Source organism: Brachyistius frenatus, unplaced genomic scaffold (genome assembly GCF_029030835.1).
Source record: "Brachyistius frenatus isolate BFR_SWC_R1_liver_20210118 unplaced genomic scaffold, ASM2903083v1 Contig_11, whole genome shotgun sequence".
NCBI lineage: Eukaryota > Metazoa > Chordata > Actinopteri > Embiotocidae > Brachyistius > Brachyistius frenatus.
In genome coordinates, this window is record NW_027210610.1 from 3,441,773 (window position 1) to 3,457,839 (window position 16,067).

Consider the following 16,067-nt stretch of genomic DNA (forward strand, 5'->3'; position numbering starts at 1 on the left):
ACATCCAGGCGCGCAGTACGTCCTATTTAGCTTTGTTGATGTTTTAGTTCCGTTGTAGTGATCAGGGCTGCAACACGCTTCAGATAGAAATACGGATATTGTGCGGTTGCGAAAATGATTCGATTTGATTCTTCATTTCTGTTCTGTTGACTTAAGAAGTTGTCATAACTGAGAAAACGCAACAGTGTCATTACAGTACAATTAAAATGGCCTAGTACAGTGTGTCCTGTACTAAACCCACGTGTTGACGCTCTTTTCTTACACATTTTAAGGGGAATATAATTGAACCGAGCACAACAGCCCTGCAGGGAACTCCACAAAGCCGACGGTGTTGTTTTTGTTTTCCTCTGCAGTTCAGTATGTTAACTCCGGTAGAGAGTTGTATGTTAGAGAGGCCACAGATATCTCCAGATGTGGCACGCCGCCCGGGGATTACTGCCGGCAGCGTTCTAAATACGGGTATGTGTTTTGTACAGTAAGATGGTAAGCCAAGGGATGGAGACCGTGGAATATCCACTCTCGGTGAAAGTTGTTTTGTAGATTGACGACTGACTGCGAGGACGGATATGCAGAGGGGATTAGTGAGGGGGGGCCGGGACGCACCGCAATCTCTTCGGCCTAATGGATAAACACAAACCGCCACTTGCCATCAATGTAATGAACAGTCACTTTTCCCAATTAACATGCGGAAAAAAGCCTCACGGTGTGTAAATTGCGAACACTTAACGTAAGAAAAGTCTGTCTGTTGGTCTTTGTGCTTCTTCACTCAGACAGAAAGCAACAGATGTGTATTCAGCCGTTTAATGTCCGTAGGAGGGGGATGGATGGGTGGGTGGGTGGGTGGGTGGGTGGGGGGGGGGGGATTAAATGACAACACTGTTCGAGTGATTTGCCAGTGCTTTAGCTTTGATGGAAGGAGCCTGCCAGCCAGAGTCGGCAGCGTATCGAAGGATTGATAGGTGTGTGTGTGTGTGTGAGAGGGGTTTCCAACAATCCAAAAGGAGAAGCAACGAGAAATACACTCTGAACTAAAAGGTGCCTCAACGACTCCTTCCATATAAGAGGGAATTAAAGGAGCGAATCAACAGGTAAGATAAATATTACATCATATTTCATTGTTGTTATGATCAAGTGCAAGAGCGCTGCAACAAATGTAAATGTTTAAGAACAAGATAAAAAAAAATACATATATTTTTGTTTCTTAATGATAAGATTTTGGATTTTTGACAACCCCAGTTAAATGACTGTTTAACCTCATGATTGATTAATTGATGCAATATGTTAAAGTTTTCTATGAATCTGTCTTAAATCATCATCCCTCTGATAAACATGAAATAAGAGTTTTGTTTATTTGAATTTAAATCAACAGCTTTTATCATTTATCATTTGATTCTGTCAACAATTTAATTGACTTCTTATGTACATACACGGTAAAAAAAAAAAAATTGTAGTTTATTTTTGTGATTTCTTTTTTTTTTATGGGTAAAAAATAATGAAAACTACAAATAAAAACTGTGCTGTCCCTGAATCTGGACTAGAGTAGTCCACTGGGCTTCCTTTGAAAAGCCTTAATAAGCAGTTATGTTTCCAGAAAACTTTCCAAAGGAGTTGACATCGGGGGGGGTTGGGGGGAACATTGGCTATAGGTTAGGAAAACTGCAGGAGGAGACCAACCCCTATTTATTAAAGCTTTGAGAATCTGGGATTTTGGATTAATATTGCAGAGCCAGAGTTTAATCCAGTCTCCAGCACAGACAGTGATGAGAGAAAAATGGGGATGGGATGAACGTGGGGCCTAAATGCGTGGGTTACGGGATGGAGGAGATGACGGACAGTATGAGAGTAACAGAGGGATTAGGGTCAGCCATGTTGAGCATCTGGCTTAGAGCCGTCCTCTGCTCCCTGAACTGTACTGCAACACATGAACACGGGGATTACACAGCATGCACGTAAAGTTGTGTTATCTCTCGGTGCAGGAGCCAAGTGGGCAGAGAGCACGACAGGCCGACGTAACGTGAATTCCTGCGCTGATTCGGCTGGTTTCACAGCTGACATGAGGCTGGTCGGTGCCGGGGTCCGAGTCCGGAGGGCCGTCAAGCCGTCCGAACCGGAGTCGGAGGAAGCCACGGAGCCGGTTCACCACGAGCCCTCTCATCCAGAACACCTCGAGCACGAACATACAGAACATACAGAACATAAAGAACATGCAGAACATCACCCCGGGCACGACTACAACCACATGAAGGACAAGTTCATGAATGAACTGACTCATCTGCCAAGTGAGCAACATCTACAATTTGAAACGTGGTCAAGTTATAACTGAATATACCTGTTGAAAAACGCACATTTGGTTATTATGGAGGAAATCCATCCCTGTACAGAATTTAAATCATGCCAAATTAATATTCTTACAGAAATATATTAACCCGTTTTATTCAGCATCTTCAACAAACACAAAGTTTAAGATGCTTGTTGATATAAGGGGGGAGAATTCCGACACTAAGCCACTGATTGTTCTGGACACATTCGACATTTTCTGGGTCGTTTCAACGTCCATGACCACAAAAATCCAGGTAGAACATGGCATTTAACCGTTGTCCCCACAAATGAACAACTACTGCTGGTGATGCCTGGAGTAAAGCACTTAATGATGAGCTGCTGCCGCGGTTCCACTGCTGGTGGTTGAACAGGGCGACTCCCAGACAGGGAGCGTGTTATTATCTGATAGTGGAGGAGGGCGTTACTGACAAAACACGCGCTACGCAAACCGTTCACGAGATAAGTGAGTGGACAAGAAATGTTGAAATGAAGAGAGAAGTGCTCACAAGAAGCCTCCAGTCACTGTTGTAAGAACAGAAGCACAGATTTTCATTGCAGTAGAATCATATTTCATTTTGATATCGTGCATTATGCCTTTGGTTATGTTTCCAAACTTAAGAAAAGCAGTTTAAGTTCCACAACATTGGAACTAATGTAGAATATAGAGTAAACTTATCAAAGTGGATTGTTCTTGTATATAATCTCAGATGTGAGAAAGTTGAATCCTCTTCCTGACTAAAATAAGATCAACAAGCTTTTACAAAGCTGTTGACAGAGAGAAGGGTTGAAAAGTTAAAATATCTACTTTAAAAATCTGATTCAAATGTGTGTTTTTTGTTTGTTTGTTTGTTTCATTTGGTTTCGGTTGTTGATGTTTAAGGATTTGTTCACATCTTGTCACTATTTTGAATGCAAACGACGTACACTCCTTTCTGCCATGATAAACGAATGCTACGTATCCAGTGAGAACTGATGAGCCAATTCATCTCTTCATTTCGCAGTTCCCATATGGGCCGTGGCAGCCATTGTGGTGTTGGTTCTGGTTTTGGTGGCGTGCTGCATCTTCTGTTTTTTCAAAAAATGCTTTGCAAAAAAGAAAAAGCCGAAGAAGGTGAGGGAGAGGAAGACAGGCCGCCGCAAAAAGGATAAGGAAGGTGAAGGGGAGGCTGGAGAGAAGGTAAACGTCGATGTCCTTCCGGTAACTCGTTCTCACCTGATCGAGATCTTCATGTTGAATATCCAACGCAACCATGTTTTTGACTTGTAGGAGGGCGAGGTGAAGAAGGAAGGCGAGGAAGAGGAGAAAGAACAGGAGAAGCTGGGTAAGCTGGAGTTCTCCTTGGACTACAACTTCACAGATGCCCAGGTAGGTCATGCGTGAAAACAATCCATTCATATTAACGATTAAAACGTAAGGTCTTAAAAAATAACTGTCATTCCTACGTATATTCTGTCGGCATTTAAACCGTCGCCTTTTTCTGGTGCTTCTGACGCTTGTTCGCTCTTCCCCTGAAGCTCATCGTGGGTATACTTCAGGCTCAGGACCTCGCCGCTATGGACATGGGGGGAACTTCAGACCCCTACGTCAAAATCTTTTTGCTGCCGGACAAAAAGAAAAAATACGAGACCAAGGTTCAACGCAAAAACTTATGCCCCGTGTTCAACGAGACTTTCATCTTCAAGGTAGCGCACCCGTGATGGACCTTTGTCGACTTGATGTGATCTTGTGTTTTGCCGCGTGTTGGTGCCCCATCCTGTCCGTGACATGTCACTTTGTACCTCCGTACCCCTCGTGAGGCAGACGTTTCGACCTGTGTCAAGCAGCCACTTCCCCTCATCTTCGGTCTTTCATTTCCCGAATGACATGTCAAGACACCCCTCTCAAAAATGAATGCAGTATGTTTTGCCTCACTGTCAAGTGTGTTACATTTTGTCACAGTCAACGAAACTGTGTACTTTTGACCTATTGCGCAACCTAACTATATATATATATATATATAACTCTTCCTAGATTCCTTATGCAGAGTTAGGCGGAAAGACTTTGGTGCTGCAGGTTTTTGACTTTGACCGCTTCTCCAAGCACGATATGATTGGTGAAATAAAGATTCCCATGAACAGTGTTGATTTGGGACAGCCAATGCAACAATGGAGGGACATAGAGAGCGGTGAGAAGGAGGAGGTATGTATTTATATAATTCTTTATATTTAGATTTACTAAATAACACACTCTATGCTGTTGCTTGTAAAACGTGAGGAATCATGACAAACAGCTGTTATATCAAACATGATGGGTCCTCGATGACCATTTTTTTATTATTATTATGTCCTTTCAGCAGGAAAAACTGGGTGACATTTGCATCTCTTTACGCTACGTACCCACTGCTGGAAAACTGACAGTGAACATCATGGAGGCAAAAAATCTCAAGAAAATGGACGTCGGTGGCTTATCAGGTAATAAAACCTCGTGCCATTAATCTGTATCATCATTCCGTCAGATATTTGCTTTAATTCCTTCATGAAAACGATTTAAGTTTCATGAAGATGTGAAATATCAACACACAACCTGACCGCGTCACTCTCTTCCTCTTTCATAAGATCCATATGTAAAGATTGTGTTGCAACAAAACGGGAAGCGAATTAAGAAGAAGAAGACGACAGTCAAGAAAAACACACTCAATCCTTATTTCAATGAGAGTTTCAGCTTTGAAGTCCCCTTTGAGCAAATACAGGTAGGCTTTACATCACAGTTCAGTTTGTAACACACACTATAGCGGGAACAAGGAGTTTAGATTGGATTATGCTTTTTTTTCTGTTGTCTTTCAGAAAGTGCAGGTCGTCCTCACGGTATTCGACTACGATAAACTCGGGAGCAACGACCCCATCGGAAAGACCTTCATGGGTTATGGAGCGACAGGAGTCGGCCTGCGTCACTGGTCAGAAATGCTTGCCAATCCCAGGCGTCCAGTGGCCCAGTGGCACACTCTGATGCCTGAAGAAGAAGTCGATGCGGCACTCAAAGCAAAACCCCGTTAAAGAGTCACACCTCGATGGATAATCAAGTGCTGCCGAGATGTCGCTTCGTGTTAAACCTGATGTTTTCTCAATTTGCATGTTCCGTTTTCCATTTCGTTTCTTTTGAGATACTTTAATGTGCGCGTGTGTGTGATGTGTGACAGACAATTTTTTTTTTTATATTTAATTGTTATTAAAACCTTGGCTTTCCTCTATTTATCTTATATTATAATCTGACATGGCTCTGTATTTGTATACTTGTAAATCACTTGTCTGTAAATGTGTATATTTTGCGTATGCTCGTGCATGGGCGTTGAAAACTTTGGAAGCATAAAGGAACGGTTCACAGAGTGACTCTGTGCTCTGGAGAGTTTGTTGGCTCTGAAGTCATGCTTGAGTTTCTAGATTTGATGTTGTGTACACTTGGCATTTTTGCTCGTTTTGTTGTTGCTGTGGTGCAACGGAGTCCAGAGGAATGCAAATAAACCTACAATGGACAGTTTCATATCAGCGCTTCCTTTAATCTCTTATTTTTTGATGACATTGATTGTAATGGGTAATTAAAGTGATACAATATACTGGAGTCAATTATTGGTCAATAATAGGGGTGAAAACTAAAACTTTAAGGGTACTTGTACTTCACTTGATACTCCTATACTTTCACTTCACTGCATTTCAGAAGGAAGTATTGTACTTTCTACTTGACATCTAATACTTACTTTTAAGATCAAACTTTTTTAATGACAGATCATTTATGATTTTAAAATGCAACCCTGTTAAAGATGCCACTACTTTTGTACTTTTACTTAAATAGGAGTTTTTATGCAGGACTTTTACTGGAGTATTATTATTTTTATTTTTTTTACGTTGCTTTATTGGTACTTTTAGTGAAGTACATGATCGGAATATTTCTTTCACCACCGACAAGTATACCGTCACTTCCGGCCGGTCGGTGACGTCTGCTTCCCCCTCTCCCTTCCCCCCACTCGGGAATGTTGCCTAGCAACAGAACCCAAACTTTCCTCTCAGACCTTCAGCTTTAACATTTTCCTCAGTGGTCATCACATAGTCGGTGAGTTGAGTTTTCTCAGCAGCATCTTTGCCGCGACGGATAGCATCTGTTCGCAGTTTATTGTTTTTAATCAACCATATTGAACTTTGTAGCGCGTTTTTTTTATTATTTTTTAATTTTTTTTAGCTATTTGATGAGTTGACGCGGTGTTTAGCCGCGAGCGTTACAACGTACCTGTCGGTTTGTCCTGACGTAAACCACCCAGGTGTACGGCTTTGTTTGTCTGTCACGTTGAATTCGCAGGGATGAGTGCTGGACGGGCCTCGGAGGGTGCGGGCTGCGTCACCTGGTGGGGCTTCAGTCCCGCACGCGACCTGCTTAGAACAGGTGAGAGCCGCAGGTGCGCGAGGACGCTGTGCACACGTGGATCAAAGGAAGTTTAAGAGGTTTTTACACAGCGATGGAAAAGCAACTTGTATTTTTGCCCAGTTACTCTGCTTCAGTACAATTATGAGGTACTCTATTTCCGTTTTATGCAAATATTGCACTTTTTTTTTTTTTTTACTCATTTATTTTTTAATTACACACCGATACTCACTCTTCAGTTTTCAACATATTAAAACATGTCAGCTGTTCATGAAATAATGTATTGGATTAAACGACTCATCAGTAGGCTACGGGAAGGAATTTAAATCAGCTTTTCCTTGGCCACATACAACATAAAACACTGCTTACATGTTAATGCATCATGAATAATAATCCAGTAATACAATATTTAAACACAAAAAGTGGCCCTTCTGCATAATAAAAATGTTCTTCTCGTTTTTAGTTCTTTTGTATTGTAATTTTTGCATACTTAAAATTCTGAACAGATAACATCTATAGTGCAGTATTTTATAGCGTGATATTGTTTTGGGTTTTATGTGTTACTGGTAAATACAAGAACAGGTTTTAATAAATTTTGCAAGCCACACTGGAAAAAAAACTTGATAGATATAGATATAAAAGTTGAATAACGGAACAGAAATGGGTTAAAAATGTGTTTCTAAACTTCCTCAAACTCAACTATGACTTCCTTCTTGAAACAACAACACTCAACAGTCACTATTTATATCTTGTTCGCACTAACTGCAGCGTCATTGCACTGAATTATAAAATGTTATTATTATTTTGTCCATCCCATTTAAATAGGACAGAAAATAAGTGTAACATTTCGGTACCAATACCAAAATAATGTTGTTGTTTTTTTATTATTATTTGTCTTAGGCCCTGTGAGAAATGAAGGAGACGTCAATGTTTTACTGGTTGGCAGTGGAGATCCACGACATATTTTGAAGACCATCTCTGGTTTGAAGGACAAACAAAGTCTTCATGTGAGCCTTGGTCTCTCAAACTGGGGTGTTACACCCCTGAGAACAGATGGTTAACACTCCTCTGAGCTTCAAATCGTATCTTTTCTGTTGCACTGTAGGTTTGGGTGGTAGAAAACAGCATGGAGGTGGTTGCTAGGCAGCTGCTGCTCCTCTACCTGGCACTGATGCCCCAGGAAAGCATGGGAATTAATGGTCGGTATGGGGATTTTTGATAAATTGTGAATTTTATAAAAGCCAGACGTGTCCTAAACAAATATTTTATTTTCAGAGAAGACGGAGGTTTTCCTGGAGGTGTTTGGAAACAGTGAAATCCGCAGTCAGACGGAGGAGATACTGCGACGTGCAGCGTCACAGCTCTCCCTGTCCGTTACGGAAACACTAGAGACGGCCGCGTATGCCTGTCTGAACACAACTCTCCTCAAGGTACAAAACTATCCTTCTCTTTTTAACCCTCCTGTTGTCCTCGGGTCAAAATGACCCGCAGCTGTGTTCAACCAAGTTCTATTTTATTTCTATATTTTTGAATATTTTTTGGGATCATTGGTCATCATTCTTTAAAGAAACCCTCACAGCCTCCTTGTCACCAACGATCCCCCTAAAAAATATGAAAATAAAATAGAACTTGGTTGAACACAGCTGCGGGTCATTTTGACCCGAGGACAGCAGGAGGGTTAAGTAAGACCTCATATTTCTGAAATCAGACACCGAGGCCCGCTCAATCAAACTGATGTCAAACTAGACTCGGGGCACCGTACATGATCAACCAAATCTTGCCGTGTGTGTAAACGCTCCTCATATTAAGACAAAGCCAGCTCGTTTCTTTCACCGAGCATTTCTCCAGTTTAAGGAGCGCGATGAACTGGCCAGAATATTCAAGCTGTGGATCAAACCTCGGTCTTCATCATCTTCATCTACGAGTCCCGACGCCATCTCAATATCCAAAGCCTGGGACTATCGGGTGAGGCAACATCTCGGAACGCGCTACGACTCCAAGAGAGGCTGCTTCGACTGGGACCTCACAATGAAGCTGCATGAGAAAGGGGTACTGAACATTTTGGTGTATTGTTCGGTTATTCAAACTTGTGGAACATTACGCCGGTTGGTGACAGAAATGTTTCGGTGATTTGGATGTAAACTCTTCCCGCGCTGACTGTCTGCAGTGCGGCGTCATCAACAAACAGCAATACGTGCAATGGAGGGAACGGGGCCTGGCGTTCGAAATGAGGGAAGGTGTCTACAAAATAACCAATCCAAGTTTGCTCTCTTCACGAGTCTTTGATCAGGTCCGTGCTCATCTGCATTTCTACAGAATTATTCCACGCCGCGGAGAAACAGAAAACATGAAGGGATTTCATTTTGCGTGTCTGGACAGAAAGGAGACAGGGTGGTTGTCAGGGGCTACTGGGGCGATATAGTGTCCAGTCCTTACCTCTCGTTTGGCATTGAAACTGATGACGAGAGCCTGCTGAAGACACAGAATGGGCAACACATCAAGGTAAAGTACTCAGCACTCATCACACATTACGTGCCGCAGTAACTCGGGACTGCCCTGAGCAGCACCAACACGGTGAGAACAAAAAGGTTGCGTGGAGTTAAAATAATGCTCTTAAGATCGAAACAAAGAAAACAGAGGAGGTTGTACTTGGGTTGATCAAATGAGCATCATAGAGGTCTGATTGATATCCATACTGTAAAAATCATTAGACGCAAATATTTAGGTGTAATGATCTGTTATCCTGGGGGGGGAAAAAAACAACAAACTATACTGAATTTGTCCGCAAAAGGAAAAAGCAAAGAATTTCAGCAGACCTCTGTTTTTTTTTTTTTTTTTTAGGTCAAGTAGACAAATTCTTCTGCTGTTCTACAGTACTGTAATACCATCTGGTACAAGTGTTCGTCCACTGTGTTAAAAGTCAAAACGACTATCGAGTAAGAATCTGCTCAAAATATTGTAGGCGAGCCTCGACAATTCAGCCCACAGAGTTGTCTCAGATTTCACCCCATTTCCTGAAACAGTGACCGCAAGCCATCGCCATCAAATCAAAGATAAGGTTCTGTGATTCCGTAAGATGAGACCGAACCACCCTTTTGTGCACCAGACATTCTTTGCAATGCTGCATACGGAGCTGCCGCGACGTAAGAAAAGTACCGTCAGCCTCGCCATCATCACATACCGTCGTCTCGTCTTTTTCATGACGCGGTTGCAGCGATTTACACGTTGATATCCGTTTTGTCATTCTTTCCCGTCCTCACACCCGCAGACCGCCCAGGATCTGTCCGTCGCGAACGTGCAGGGATTGTTACGGTCCCTGTCCGGCAGACGGGGCTGCGCCGCGACTTCTCAGTCAGACTCGGAGGCGGAGGAGCCGTCCGCACGGGTGGACCGGAAAGCTGTCACCACGAACGGTAAAAGGCCTCTGGCTTCAGAAAACCGGCAATGTGCAGGCGGGTTCGAAGCGATTCGGTGTGTTTTGGTGTTCGTGTTTAAGAGCCTTTCTGCGCCCGTCCTTGTGAAAGCCCTTTTGTTGACAGAAAACAGCGACTTCGTAGTTTTATCACTGGATTTTCTCAAATCTTCTTCAGACTTGATGCATCTAAACGGGATCTCTGTGACCTTCCTGCCTTTGGACTCGCTTCACAAACTGCCAGAAAAACAGAAATACTCCCGCTACTTCAGCAACATTTACTTCTCTGCCAGGTGAGACATTTTTTTTTCCCCTCTAATTGCTACATATATTAAGCTTTTAAATGCGAACACGCCCGACATATCCTCAAAACAGGATGGTTTCACCGTCTAGTCACCTGGACAGCAGACGACGGCTGTGACTGCTGACCACCTTTCGTTTCTGTGTTTCTGTTCCCTGCCCGGTCTGCGGTGCGAAGCTGCACGCACCAGTTGGGCCCGACGATGAGACAGATTGCAGCGCCAGACGCCATGCTTGTCGTGGAGTTGGCCAAGTGAGTTTTTTTTTTTTTTTTTTAATAGTAACAGGGCTTGTTACCATGGTGACCGTACAGTCACCGAGAGTACAGTGACTCTGCTGTGTAATTGCAGATCCCCAAATTTAAGATCAGGGACGGCTCTATTTCTGAAAGTGAATCATCATGACTGCCATGGAGGTTTTTGCACGGAAGCTGCATTCATTCGTCTGTCCGTTTGTGTCTCAGGTTCATTTTGGATGTGAACAAAGAGCAGGAAGCAGGTTTTGCGCAGAAAGTGGCGAGCATCGCTCTGGAGGCTGGATTTGAACCGTGGCGCGAGGGGAGCAGCGACGACGTCCATGCCGTGTTCGTACAGCAGAAGGAGTAAAACGTGGTTAAATTAATCAGCGCTGTTTCCTGTAAATGCAGTGTCGGCAGATTTGCCTTCACAAAACGCGAGCGACAGTTCGGATGATGAACCTTCACAGCATAGCCGTTTTACAACATCTTGTGCAAATAGGATTTATGTTTCCTTCACAAGGAAGTTCACAAACCAATGGGCAGCAGCTGTCAGAGGCCTCGGATAGTACCTCATATTTGTTTGTAGCAGCTTTGAATTTGCAGCAGCAATAATCTGATTTCATTCCAGTTTAAAATGACACTCATAGGAAATGTCCATTTTATTGATACATGCACTTTAATAACTACAGATGCAAAATCTAATGGTATGTATTTCAATAAATGCCACACCAAAATCTATCAGCTCAGGTGACGAACTCTTCGAAGTTGATGCCATCTTGTCCTCAACCTTCTTCTTGTGTTTGAGTGTGTGTGTGTGTGTGTGTGTGTGTGTGTGTGTGTGTGTGTGTGTGTGTGTTCACTTCCAGCGTCCTCCAACCTTCCCCTTACCGTGGACCTTTTTGCTGCATTGAGACAAGAGAAGATTTAAAGTCGGTTACGAGCAGTCGTTTGCAGAATTGACCGGCAACTGTCAGAAAAAGGGAAGTAGTGCCGTTTCCCTTTATGCACTATCGCCCCGTGTAAATATCTACGATGCGTGCATCCTGTTCATGAAGCGGCAAATGCTTAACAGGTGTGAAAGCGGTATTTCCCGTGTGTGTGTGTGTGTGTGTGTGTGTGTGTGTGTGTGTGTGTGTGTGTGTGTGTGTGTGTGTGTGTGTGTGTGTGTGTGTGTGTGTGTGTGTGTGTGTGTGTGTGTGTGTGTGTGTGTGTGTGTGTGTGTGTGCGCGCGCGCGTGCTGCCATCAAGCTGTGATATCTCTGCATTGTCAAAACACTGCAGCTCACTACGACGCTCTATTCTGCTTCGGGGGTGCGTCACGGGAAACTGAGACGAAGAGACAGACTCACAATTTCTGAGCGTGTTGGATTCTGTTCAGGAGGACATTGATCTGCGAAGAAGAACATCAGATTGCGACGTCACGAACCGTGCCCCATTTTTTTTTTTTTTTAAAACACCAACTCGGTGTATTCTCGGCTGCCGGCCTCACCTCGTACTTCTGCCTCCTCATCTTCTCAGTCAGGTCAAACTTCTCTGACTCCAGCTGGTAGATCCACTCCCACATCTCCTTGGCTCTCTCTCTATATCACACCAGCAAATAACAACCGGAGCTGAGAGAAGGACGCGCCTTTTCCGTCAAAGGCTCAGCAATTTCCAAAATGGTGTGTGCCGACACGGAGCTCCGGCCAAATCGATGGCAGCAACAAGAGGAAAAAAAAAAACCTCCCAACAGAAATCCGTGTGTCACGAAGGTCACACTGACCTCAGGCCGTCCTCTCTCAGGTTCTCGATAGCCAGTGGCTCGCGTCTCTCTGCCAGAGTCTTCTTCTTGATTTCCCTCGCGGTTTGCCTTTTGCCTCGTCTCTGCTCCGCCTGCGGGGGGACGAACACACTTGACCTTTAATGTAAAACTCAGAACGCACTTCAATGCGCTCTGCATGCTTCCAGCATAAAGTGACACACCTGCCTACAAAATGCATTTACCTTCGCTAAGAATCCTCCAAAGTGGGCGCCCATGTTGGAGAGCACTTTCTTCTTCTTGGCCTCGTCATCTGCCCTTTTCTTTGCCTCTTCGTCCTCCTTCCTCTGCCTCTCCTCCTGAAGAAGCCACTCTCAGCTGGTTACTTTCACTTAAAAGGCTCTTTTGCGGCGTGTGGGCCCGAAATAGCGGGATCTGAGCGGATTGCTGACATGCATGGATTCAAGAACGCGTGCAATAAACATGATTCGTTACCGCAATCCGTGTCTGTCTGCGCCGCTCTTTTTCAGCCCTCACGCGCTGCTGCTCGGCTCGTTCTGCCCGCCGGCTCTCCTGTAACGGACAAACCACATCAGCCGGACCTCCACACACTTCTCACCGTTAGTCTGAACGATGAATGCGGCCCGACAAAATCCTTCTATCGCACAAACAAGTGTGTGTGTGTGTGTGTGTGTGTGGGGACCATCAACAATCTGCTGGTAAAACAGTAAAAGAGATGCATTTACAATTCTGTCTTTGAGTCCAATCAGCTCCTCTTCCTCCTTCTTCCTCTGCTCAAAGTGGACATCAATCAGAGTCTGCAGTTCAAGAAGATCTTTCTCCATCCTTTTCCTGTGGATGTCCTGACAAGAGACCAGCGGATACGCAGATTCAGATCAGTCACTGCTGCCTCTTTGGCGTAAGCGTTTAATTGTTTCCTTTGACAAGAAACTTGAAGGAACACACATCAAAGTCAACCCTCTCCCCCTCCGGGATCTTTGGAGCAGCGAGCTGTGTGATCGGCGGCCTGTAAAATAACACGAGGACACAATAATATACATTTCAATTGAAACCGGATGATTTATCTGTAAGAATCGGACAGTATTAATATGTAGCATTTCCATACGTGCTTACTTGTATTTGGGGCGTTCTTCTTCAACACAGCAGCCGGAGCAACAACGGAAAAAGCGAATGTTCATTGTTTGACATACCACAAATAGATTTGAAAACACAAGAGATGATTAACAGTAAGAGGCAACGAGGCAGTAAATTGAACAGATGACAAAAGCCGCAGTTCATGTCCACCAATGATCAGCATGAACTGCCCTTCAAAAGGAAAACAGATGCTTTTCCAAGTTTGAAGCCCCTCCCCCTTCATTTGTGTTGATCAAATGATGGATTGATTACAATATACTAATCACTATAAGGTTCTCCTGTGTGACAAGGTTGCTACAACAGTCTGTATCTTGACGTGTCATTTTATTTAAAAAAAAAAAAAAAAACGCGGAGTCACGGTCTCACCTCCCTCTCCCTGCTCCTCATCTTCTTCTGGAGAAAGAAACCGTGAAAGTGGGATATGAGTTGGCAGAAAAGATGCAACTATTTTATTTATTAAATGTATGAATGTTTGTACTTACCCTCCAGATGCCCTCTAAGTTAAAAAAAAAAGAAGTAAAAAGAATAAATGCCATACAAGACATTATATGTGTTAAAAATCTAGAAAAATTGGGAAATGAAACAACTAGTTGACTCACCCATGCTCCTCCGAATAAGACATGCTGACACTAAAGAGAAAACCATAAACATAAAAACTAAAATGTCACTTACATTTATAATATAATCTTCTTATACTTAAAAAAAAAAAAAAAAAAAATCTATGCCACCAAAAAGGACATACTTTTTCAGAATACTTGTTAAATTGTAATATGCCAGCAACATCAGACGTGTTCAAAAACACATGCTGTATTCATAGGCAATAAAACAAAAGCTTTATTCAATACACTGGAGGACTTATGCATACAGTATTGGGTATGTAGCTCATGGTTGGCCAACATGAGATAAGTGTATTTGTTGGGGTTATTTTTTTTTTTTGTCCCGGGCTTGATGAAATGAATTGAAAGGAAATACGCTTTTTTTTTTTTAAATGTGTTTTTCACTGTTCAGAAAACACTGCAATGATTGAAAGAATAGATCTGAATTCGTGGTGTTGAGAATCTTCAATTACAACACTATTCCTTTCGACATAAATATATATGAAGCGCTCGTACGTACGTGACCTCTGATGGCTAAACTTTTCATAGGCGTTTTAAAAAATAAATAAAAAATACACTCCTGTAGCATCCAAAAACAAAAAGCTGCTATTTACTGTAAGCTGGTGCTTTTGTTGACCATTTGTAGCGAATGATCTGGGAACAGAAGAGGCCGGCGGCACCTCAGATGTTACCCAGGATGGGACAGCGGTACCAGCTGTCCCATCCTTCTTGTTTAATTTGATTTACGAGAGAGAATGCTGGGACGGAGAGATTAAGCTGGTCGGCTGGCTCCTGTTAACACCAGCCAAGTCCTCTATTATCATTTGATCTCCTCACGGTCTCACTGCGCGCCGAGCCCCAGAAATATTTGAGCATTTGCTCACCATCACTTCAGAGGTTTGCGTGCATCATTTCCCTCTCGACTTTAATGGGAGGTAAAAAAAAACAACCATTTAATATTTACAGGGTGCTAAGTCGAACCGGTCGGACGGGCTGCCATCGCACTGAGCAGACAGACAGACAGACAGACACGCGGGTTTCTGGCTGGATGCAGCGGCAACAGGCCAATTTTCAAAACCCTAATTTCTATACAAACAAACCGAAAGCCCTCCCGGCTTAATGTGGCGAGATCCGGAGCCGAGGCCGCCCGAGTCTTTTGGATCCCTTCATGGTTATTATTATTTTTTTTTTTTTTTTAGCCCGGATCTCAAAAGTATGAGCGCGTGGATCTGAATAAACAAGGGTCATGGACAAAAAGGCAGATGAAGGATTGAGAAGAGGACTTCGCCGCATCGCTTCACTGGTGGCTAAACCGACTAACGGAGTCATAGCCGGCAATGACTGATGGACAAGAGAGGCAAAGGCCACCGAGAATGACTTGCCATGTTTAATTCCAGGGCCGTATTACACCTTCATCAACCCCGTCCCCCCGTCCCCCCACTGACCCACTGGAGGGTCCAGGGATCAAACACATTGTGTTATTTATTATTAAACAGTTTGGATGAAGGAGGGCTCACAGAAATGTATGGGTAAAATCCCAAAGTTAGGAAAGATGCACAATACTTTTAAGCCGAGAAAACATGGCATGCATATATATATATAATATATATATATATTGTTCACCCAATATTAGCATATTTGAGTAACAGAAACGAGTCGATGCTAAATCCAGTGAATCTGTGACGTTTTTTGATCGCTGAACGATGACCATCTTTAGACTTCAGCTTCAATCATTTTAAAGGATCTTTGGTTTAATCATTTATTTATTTACTATTATTTGAATGTTAAAAGTGTTATCAACTCGTTTTTTTTTTGTTTTTTTTTACCACTTGCAATCAACACATTACCACGTTTTAAACTATTTCAGAGAATTCAGGTCAGCAAATGAACAGAATGAGCTGAAAGACGAAGATTTGGGG

At 43.1% G+C, this 16,067-nt stretch overlaps 3 protein-coding genes across 6 annotated transcripts; 2 read left to right on the forward strand and 1 right to left on the reverse strand.

Moving 5' to 3' along the window:
- Positions 1–921: 921 nt before the first annotated feature.
- syt5b (synaptotagmin Vb) lies at positions 922–5,833 on the forward strand. 2 transcript variants are annotated; one of them, XM_069691567.1, is made up of 9 exons: positions 922–1,088; positions 1,977–2,279; positions 3,321–3,496; positions 3,587–3,685; positions 3,835–4,002; positions 4,331–4,498; positions 4,653–4,770; positions 4,915–5,048; positions 5,143–5,833. In XM_069691567.1, the coding sequence occupies exons 2-9, from the start codon at positions 2,054–2,056 to the stop codon at positions 5,350–5,352; spliced, it is 1,299 nt and encodes a 432-aa protein (XP_069547668.1). In that variant the 5' UTR covers positions 922–1,088; positions 1,977–2,053; the 3' UTR covers positions 5,353–5,833. The 2 variants fall into 2 exon arrangements, with proteins under 2 accessions (XP_069547668.1, XP_069547669.1); XM_069691568.1 differs by having other exon boundaries at positions 4,656–4,770.
- A 799-nt stretch (positions 5,834–6,632) lies between these two features.
- On the forward strand, positions 6,633–11,031 carry LOC138616951 (dynein axonemal assembly factor 3-like). Its single transcript, XM_069691564.1, has 11 exons — positions 6,633–6,730; positions 7,610–7,716; positions 7,815–7,908; positions 7,985–8,139; positions 8,558–8,758; positions 8,877–8,999; positions 9,089–9,211; positions 9,978–10,122; positions 10,300–10,414; positions 10,600–10,674; positions 10,885–11,031. The coding sequence occupies exons 1-11, from the start codon at positions 6,649–6,651 to the stop codon at positions 11,024–11,026; spliced, it is 1,362 nt and encodes a 453-aa protein (XP_069547665.1). The 5' UTR covers positions 6,633–6,648; the 3' UTR covers positions 11,027–11,031.
- Positions 11,032–11,472: 441 nt separating this feature from the next.
- LOC138616959 (troponin T, slow skeletal muscle-like) lies at positions 11,473–14,026 on the reverse strand. 3 transcript variants are annotated; one of them, XM_069691574.1, is made up of 10 exons: positions 13,919–14,026; positions 13,532–13,547; positions 13,364–13,424; positions 13,144–13,260; positions 12,893–12,970; positions 12,643–12,756; positions 12,422–12,531; positions 12,149–12,239; positions 12,009–12,049; positions 11,473–11,561 (listed from the first exon to the last, which is right to left on the reverse strand). In XM_069691574.1, the coding sequence occupies exons 4-10, from the start codon at positions 13,240–13,242 to the stop codon at positions 11,516–11,518; spliced, it is 579 nt and encodes a 192-aa protein (XP_069547675.1). In that variant the 5' UTR covers positions 13,243–13,260; positions 13,364–13,424; positions 13,532–13,547; positions 13,919–14,026; the 3' UTR covers positions 11,473–11,515. The 3 variants fall into 3 exon arrangements, with proteins under 3 accessions (XP_069547675.1, XP_069547674.1, XP_069547673.1); XM_069691573.1 differs by having other exon boundaries at positions 13,532–13,550; XM_069691572.1 differs by having other exon boundaries at positions 13,532–13,997.
- Between the last annotated feature and the right edge of the window lie 2,041 nt (positions 14,027–16,067).

What these genes read in the sequence shown, in the direction of transcription:
- syt5b (XM_069691567.1), top strand. Translation starts at nt 2,054, where the DNA reads ATGAGGCTGGTCGGTGCCGGGGTCCGAGTCCGGAGGGCCGTCAAGCCG. An exon ending in AAGGGGAGGCTGGAGAGAAG is followed by an intron (nt 3,497 to 3,586) that starts GTAAACGTCGAT and finishes TTTGACTTGTAG; the next exon opens with GAGGGCGAGGTGAAGAAGGA. An exon ending in ACGAGACTTTCATCTTCAAG is followed by an intron (nt 4,003 to 4,330) that starts GTAGCGCACCCG and finishes AACTCTTCCTAG; the next exon opens with ATTCCTTATGCAGAGTTAGG.
- LOC138616951 (XM_069691564.1), top strand. Translation starts at nt 6,649, where the DNA reads ATGAGTGCTGGACGGGCCTCGGAGGGTGCGGGCTGCGTCACCTGGTGG. An exon ending in ACGCGACCTGCTTAGAACAG is followed by an intron (nt 6,731 to 7,609) that starts GTGAGAGCCGCA and finishes TATTTGTCTTAG; the next exon opens with GCCCTGTGAGAAATGAAGGA. An exon ending in CTTCACGAGTCTTTGATCAG is followed by an intron (nt 9,000 to 9,088) that starts GTCCGTGCTCAT and finishes GTGTCTGGACAG; the next exon opens with AAAGGAGACAGGGTGGTTGT.
- LOC138616959 (XM_069691572.1), bottom strand. Translation starts at nt 13,596, where the DNA reads ATGAACATTCGCTTTTTCCGTTGTTGCTCCGGCTGCTGTGTTGAAGAA. An exon ending in GGGAGAGGGTTGACTTTGAT is followed by an intron (nt 13,261 to 13,363) that starts GTGTGTTCCTTC and finishes GTCTCTTGTCAG; the next exon opens with GACATCCACAGGAAAAGGAT. An exon ending in TTGGAGGATTCTTAGCGAAG is followed by an intron (nt 12,532 to 12,642) that starts GTAAATGCATTT and finishes GTCCCCCCGCAG; the next exon opens with GCGGAGCAGAGACGAGGCAA.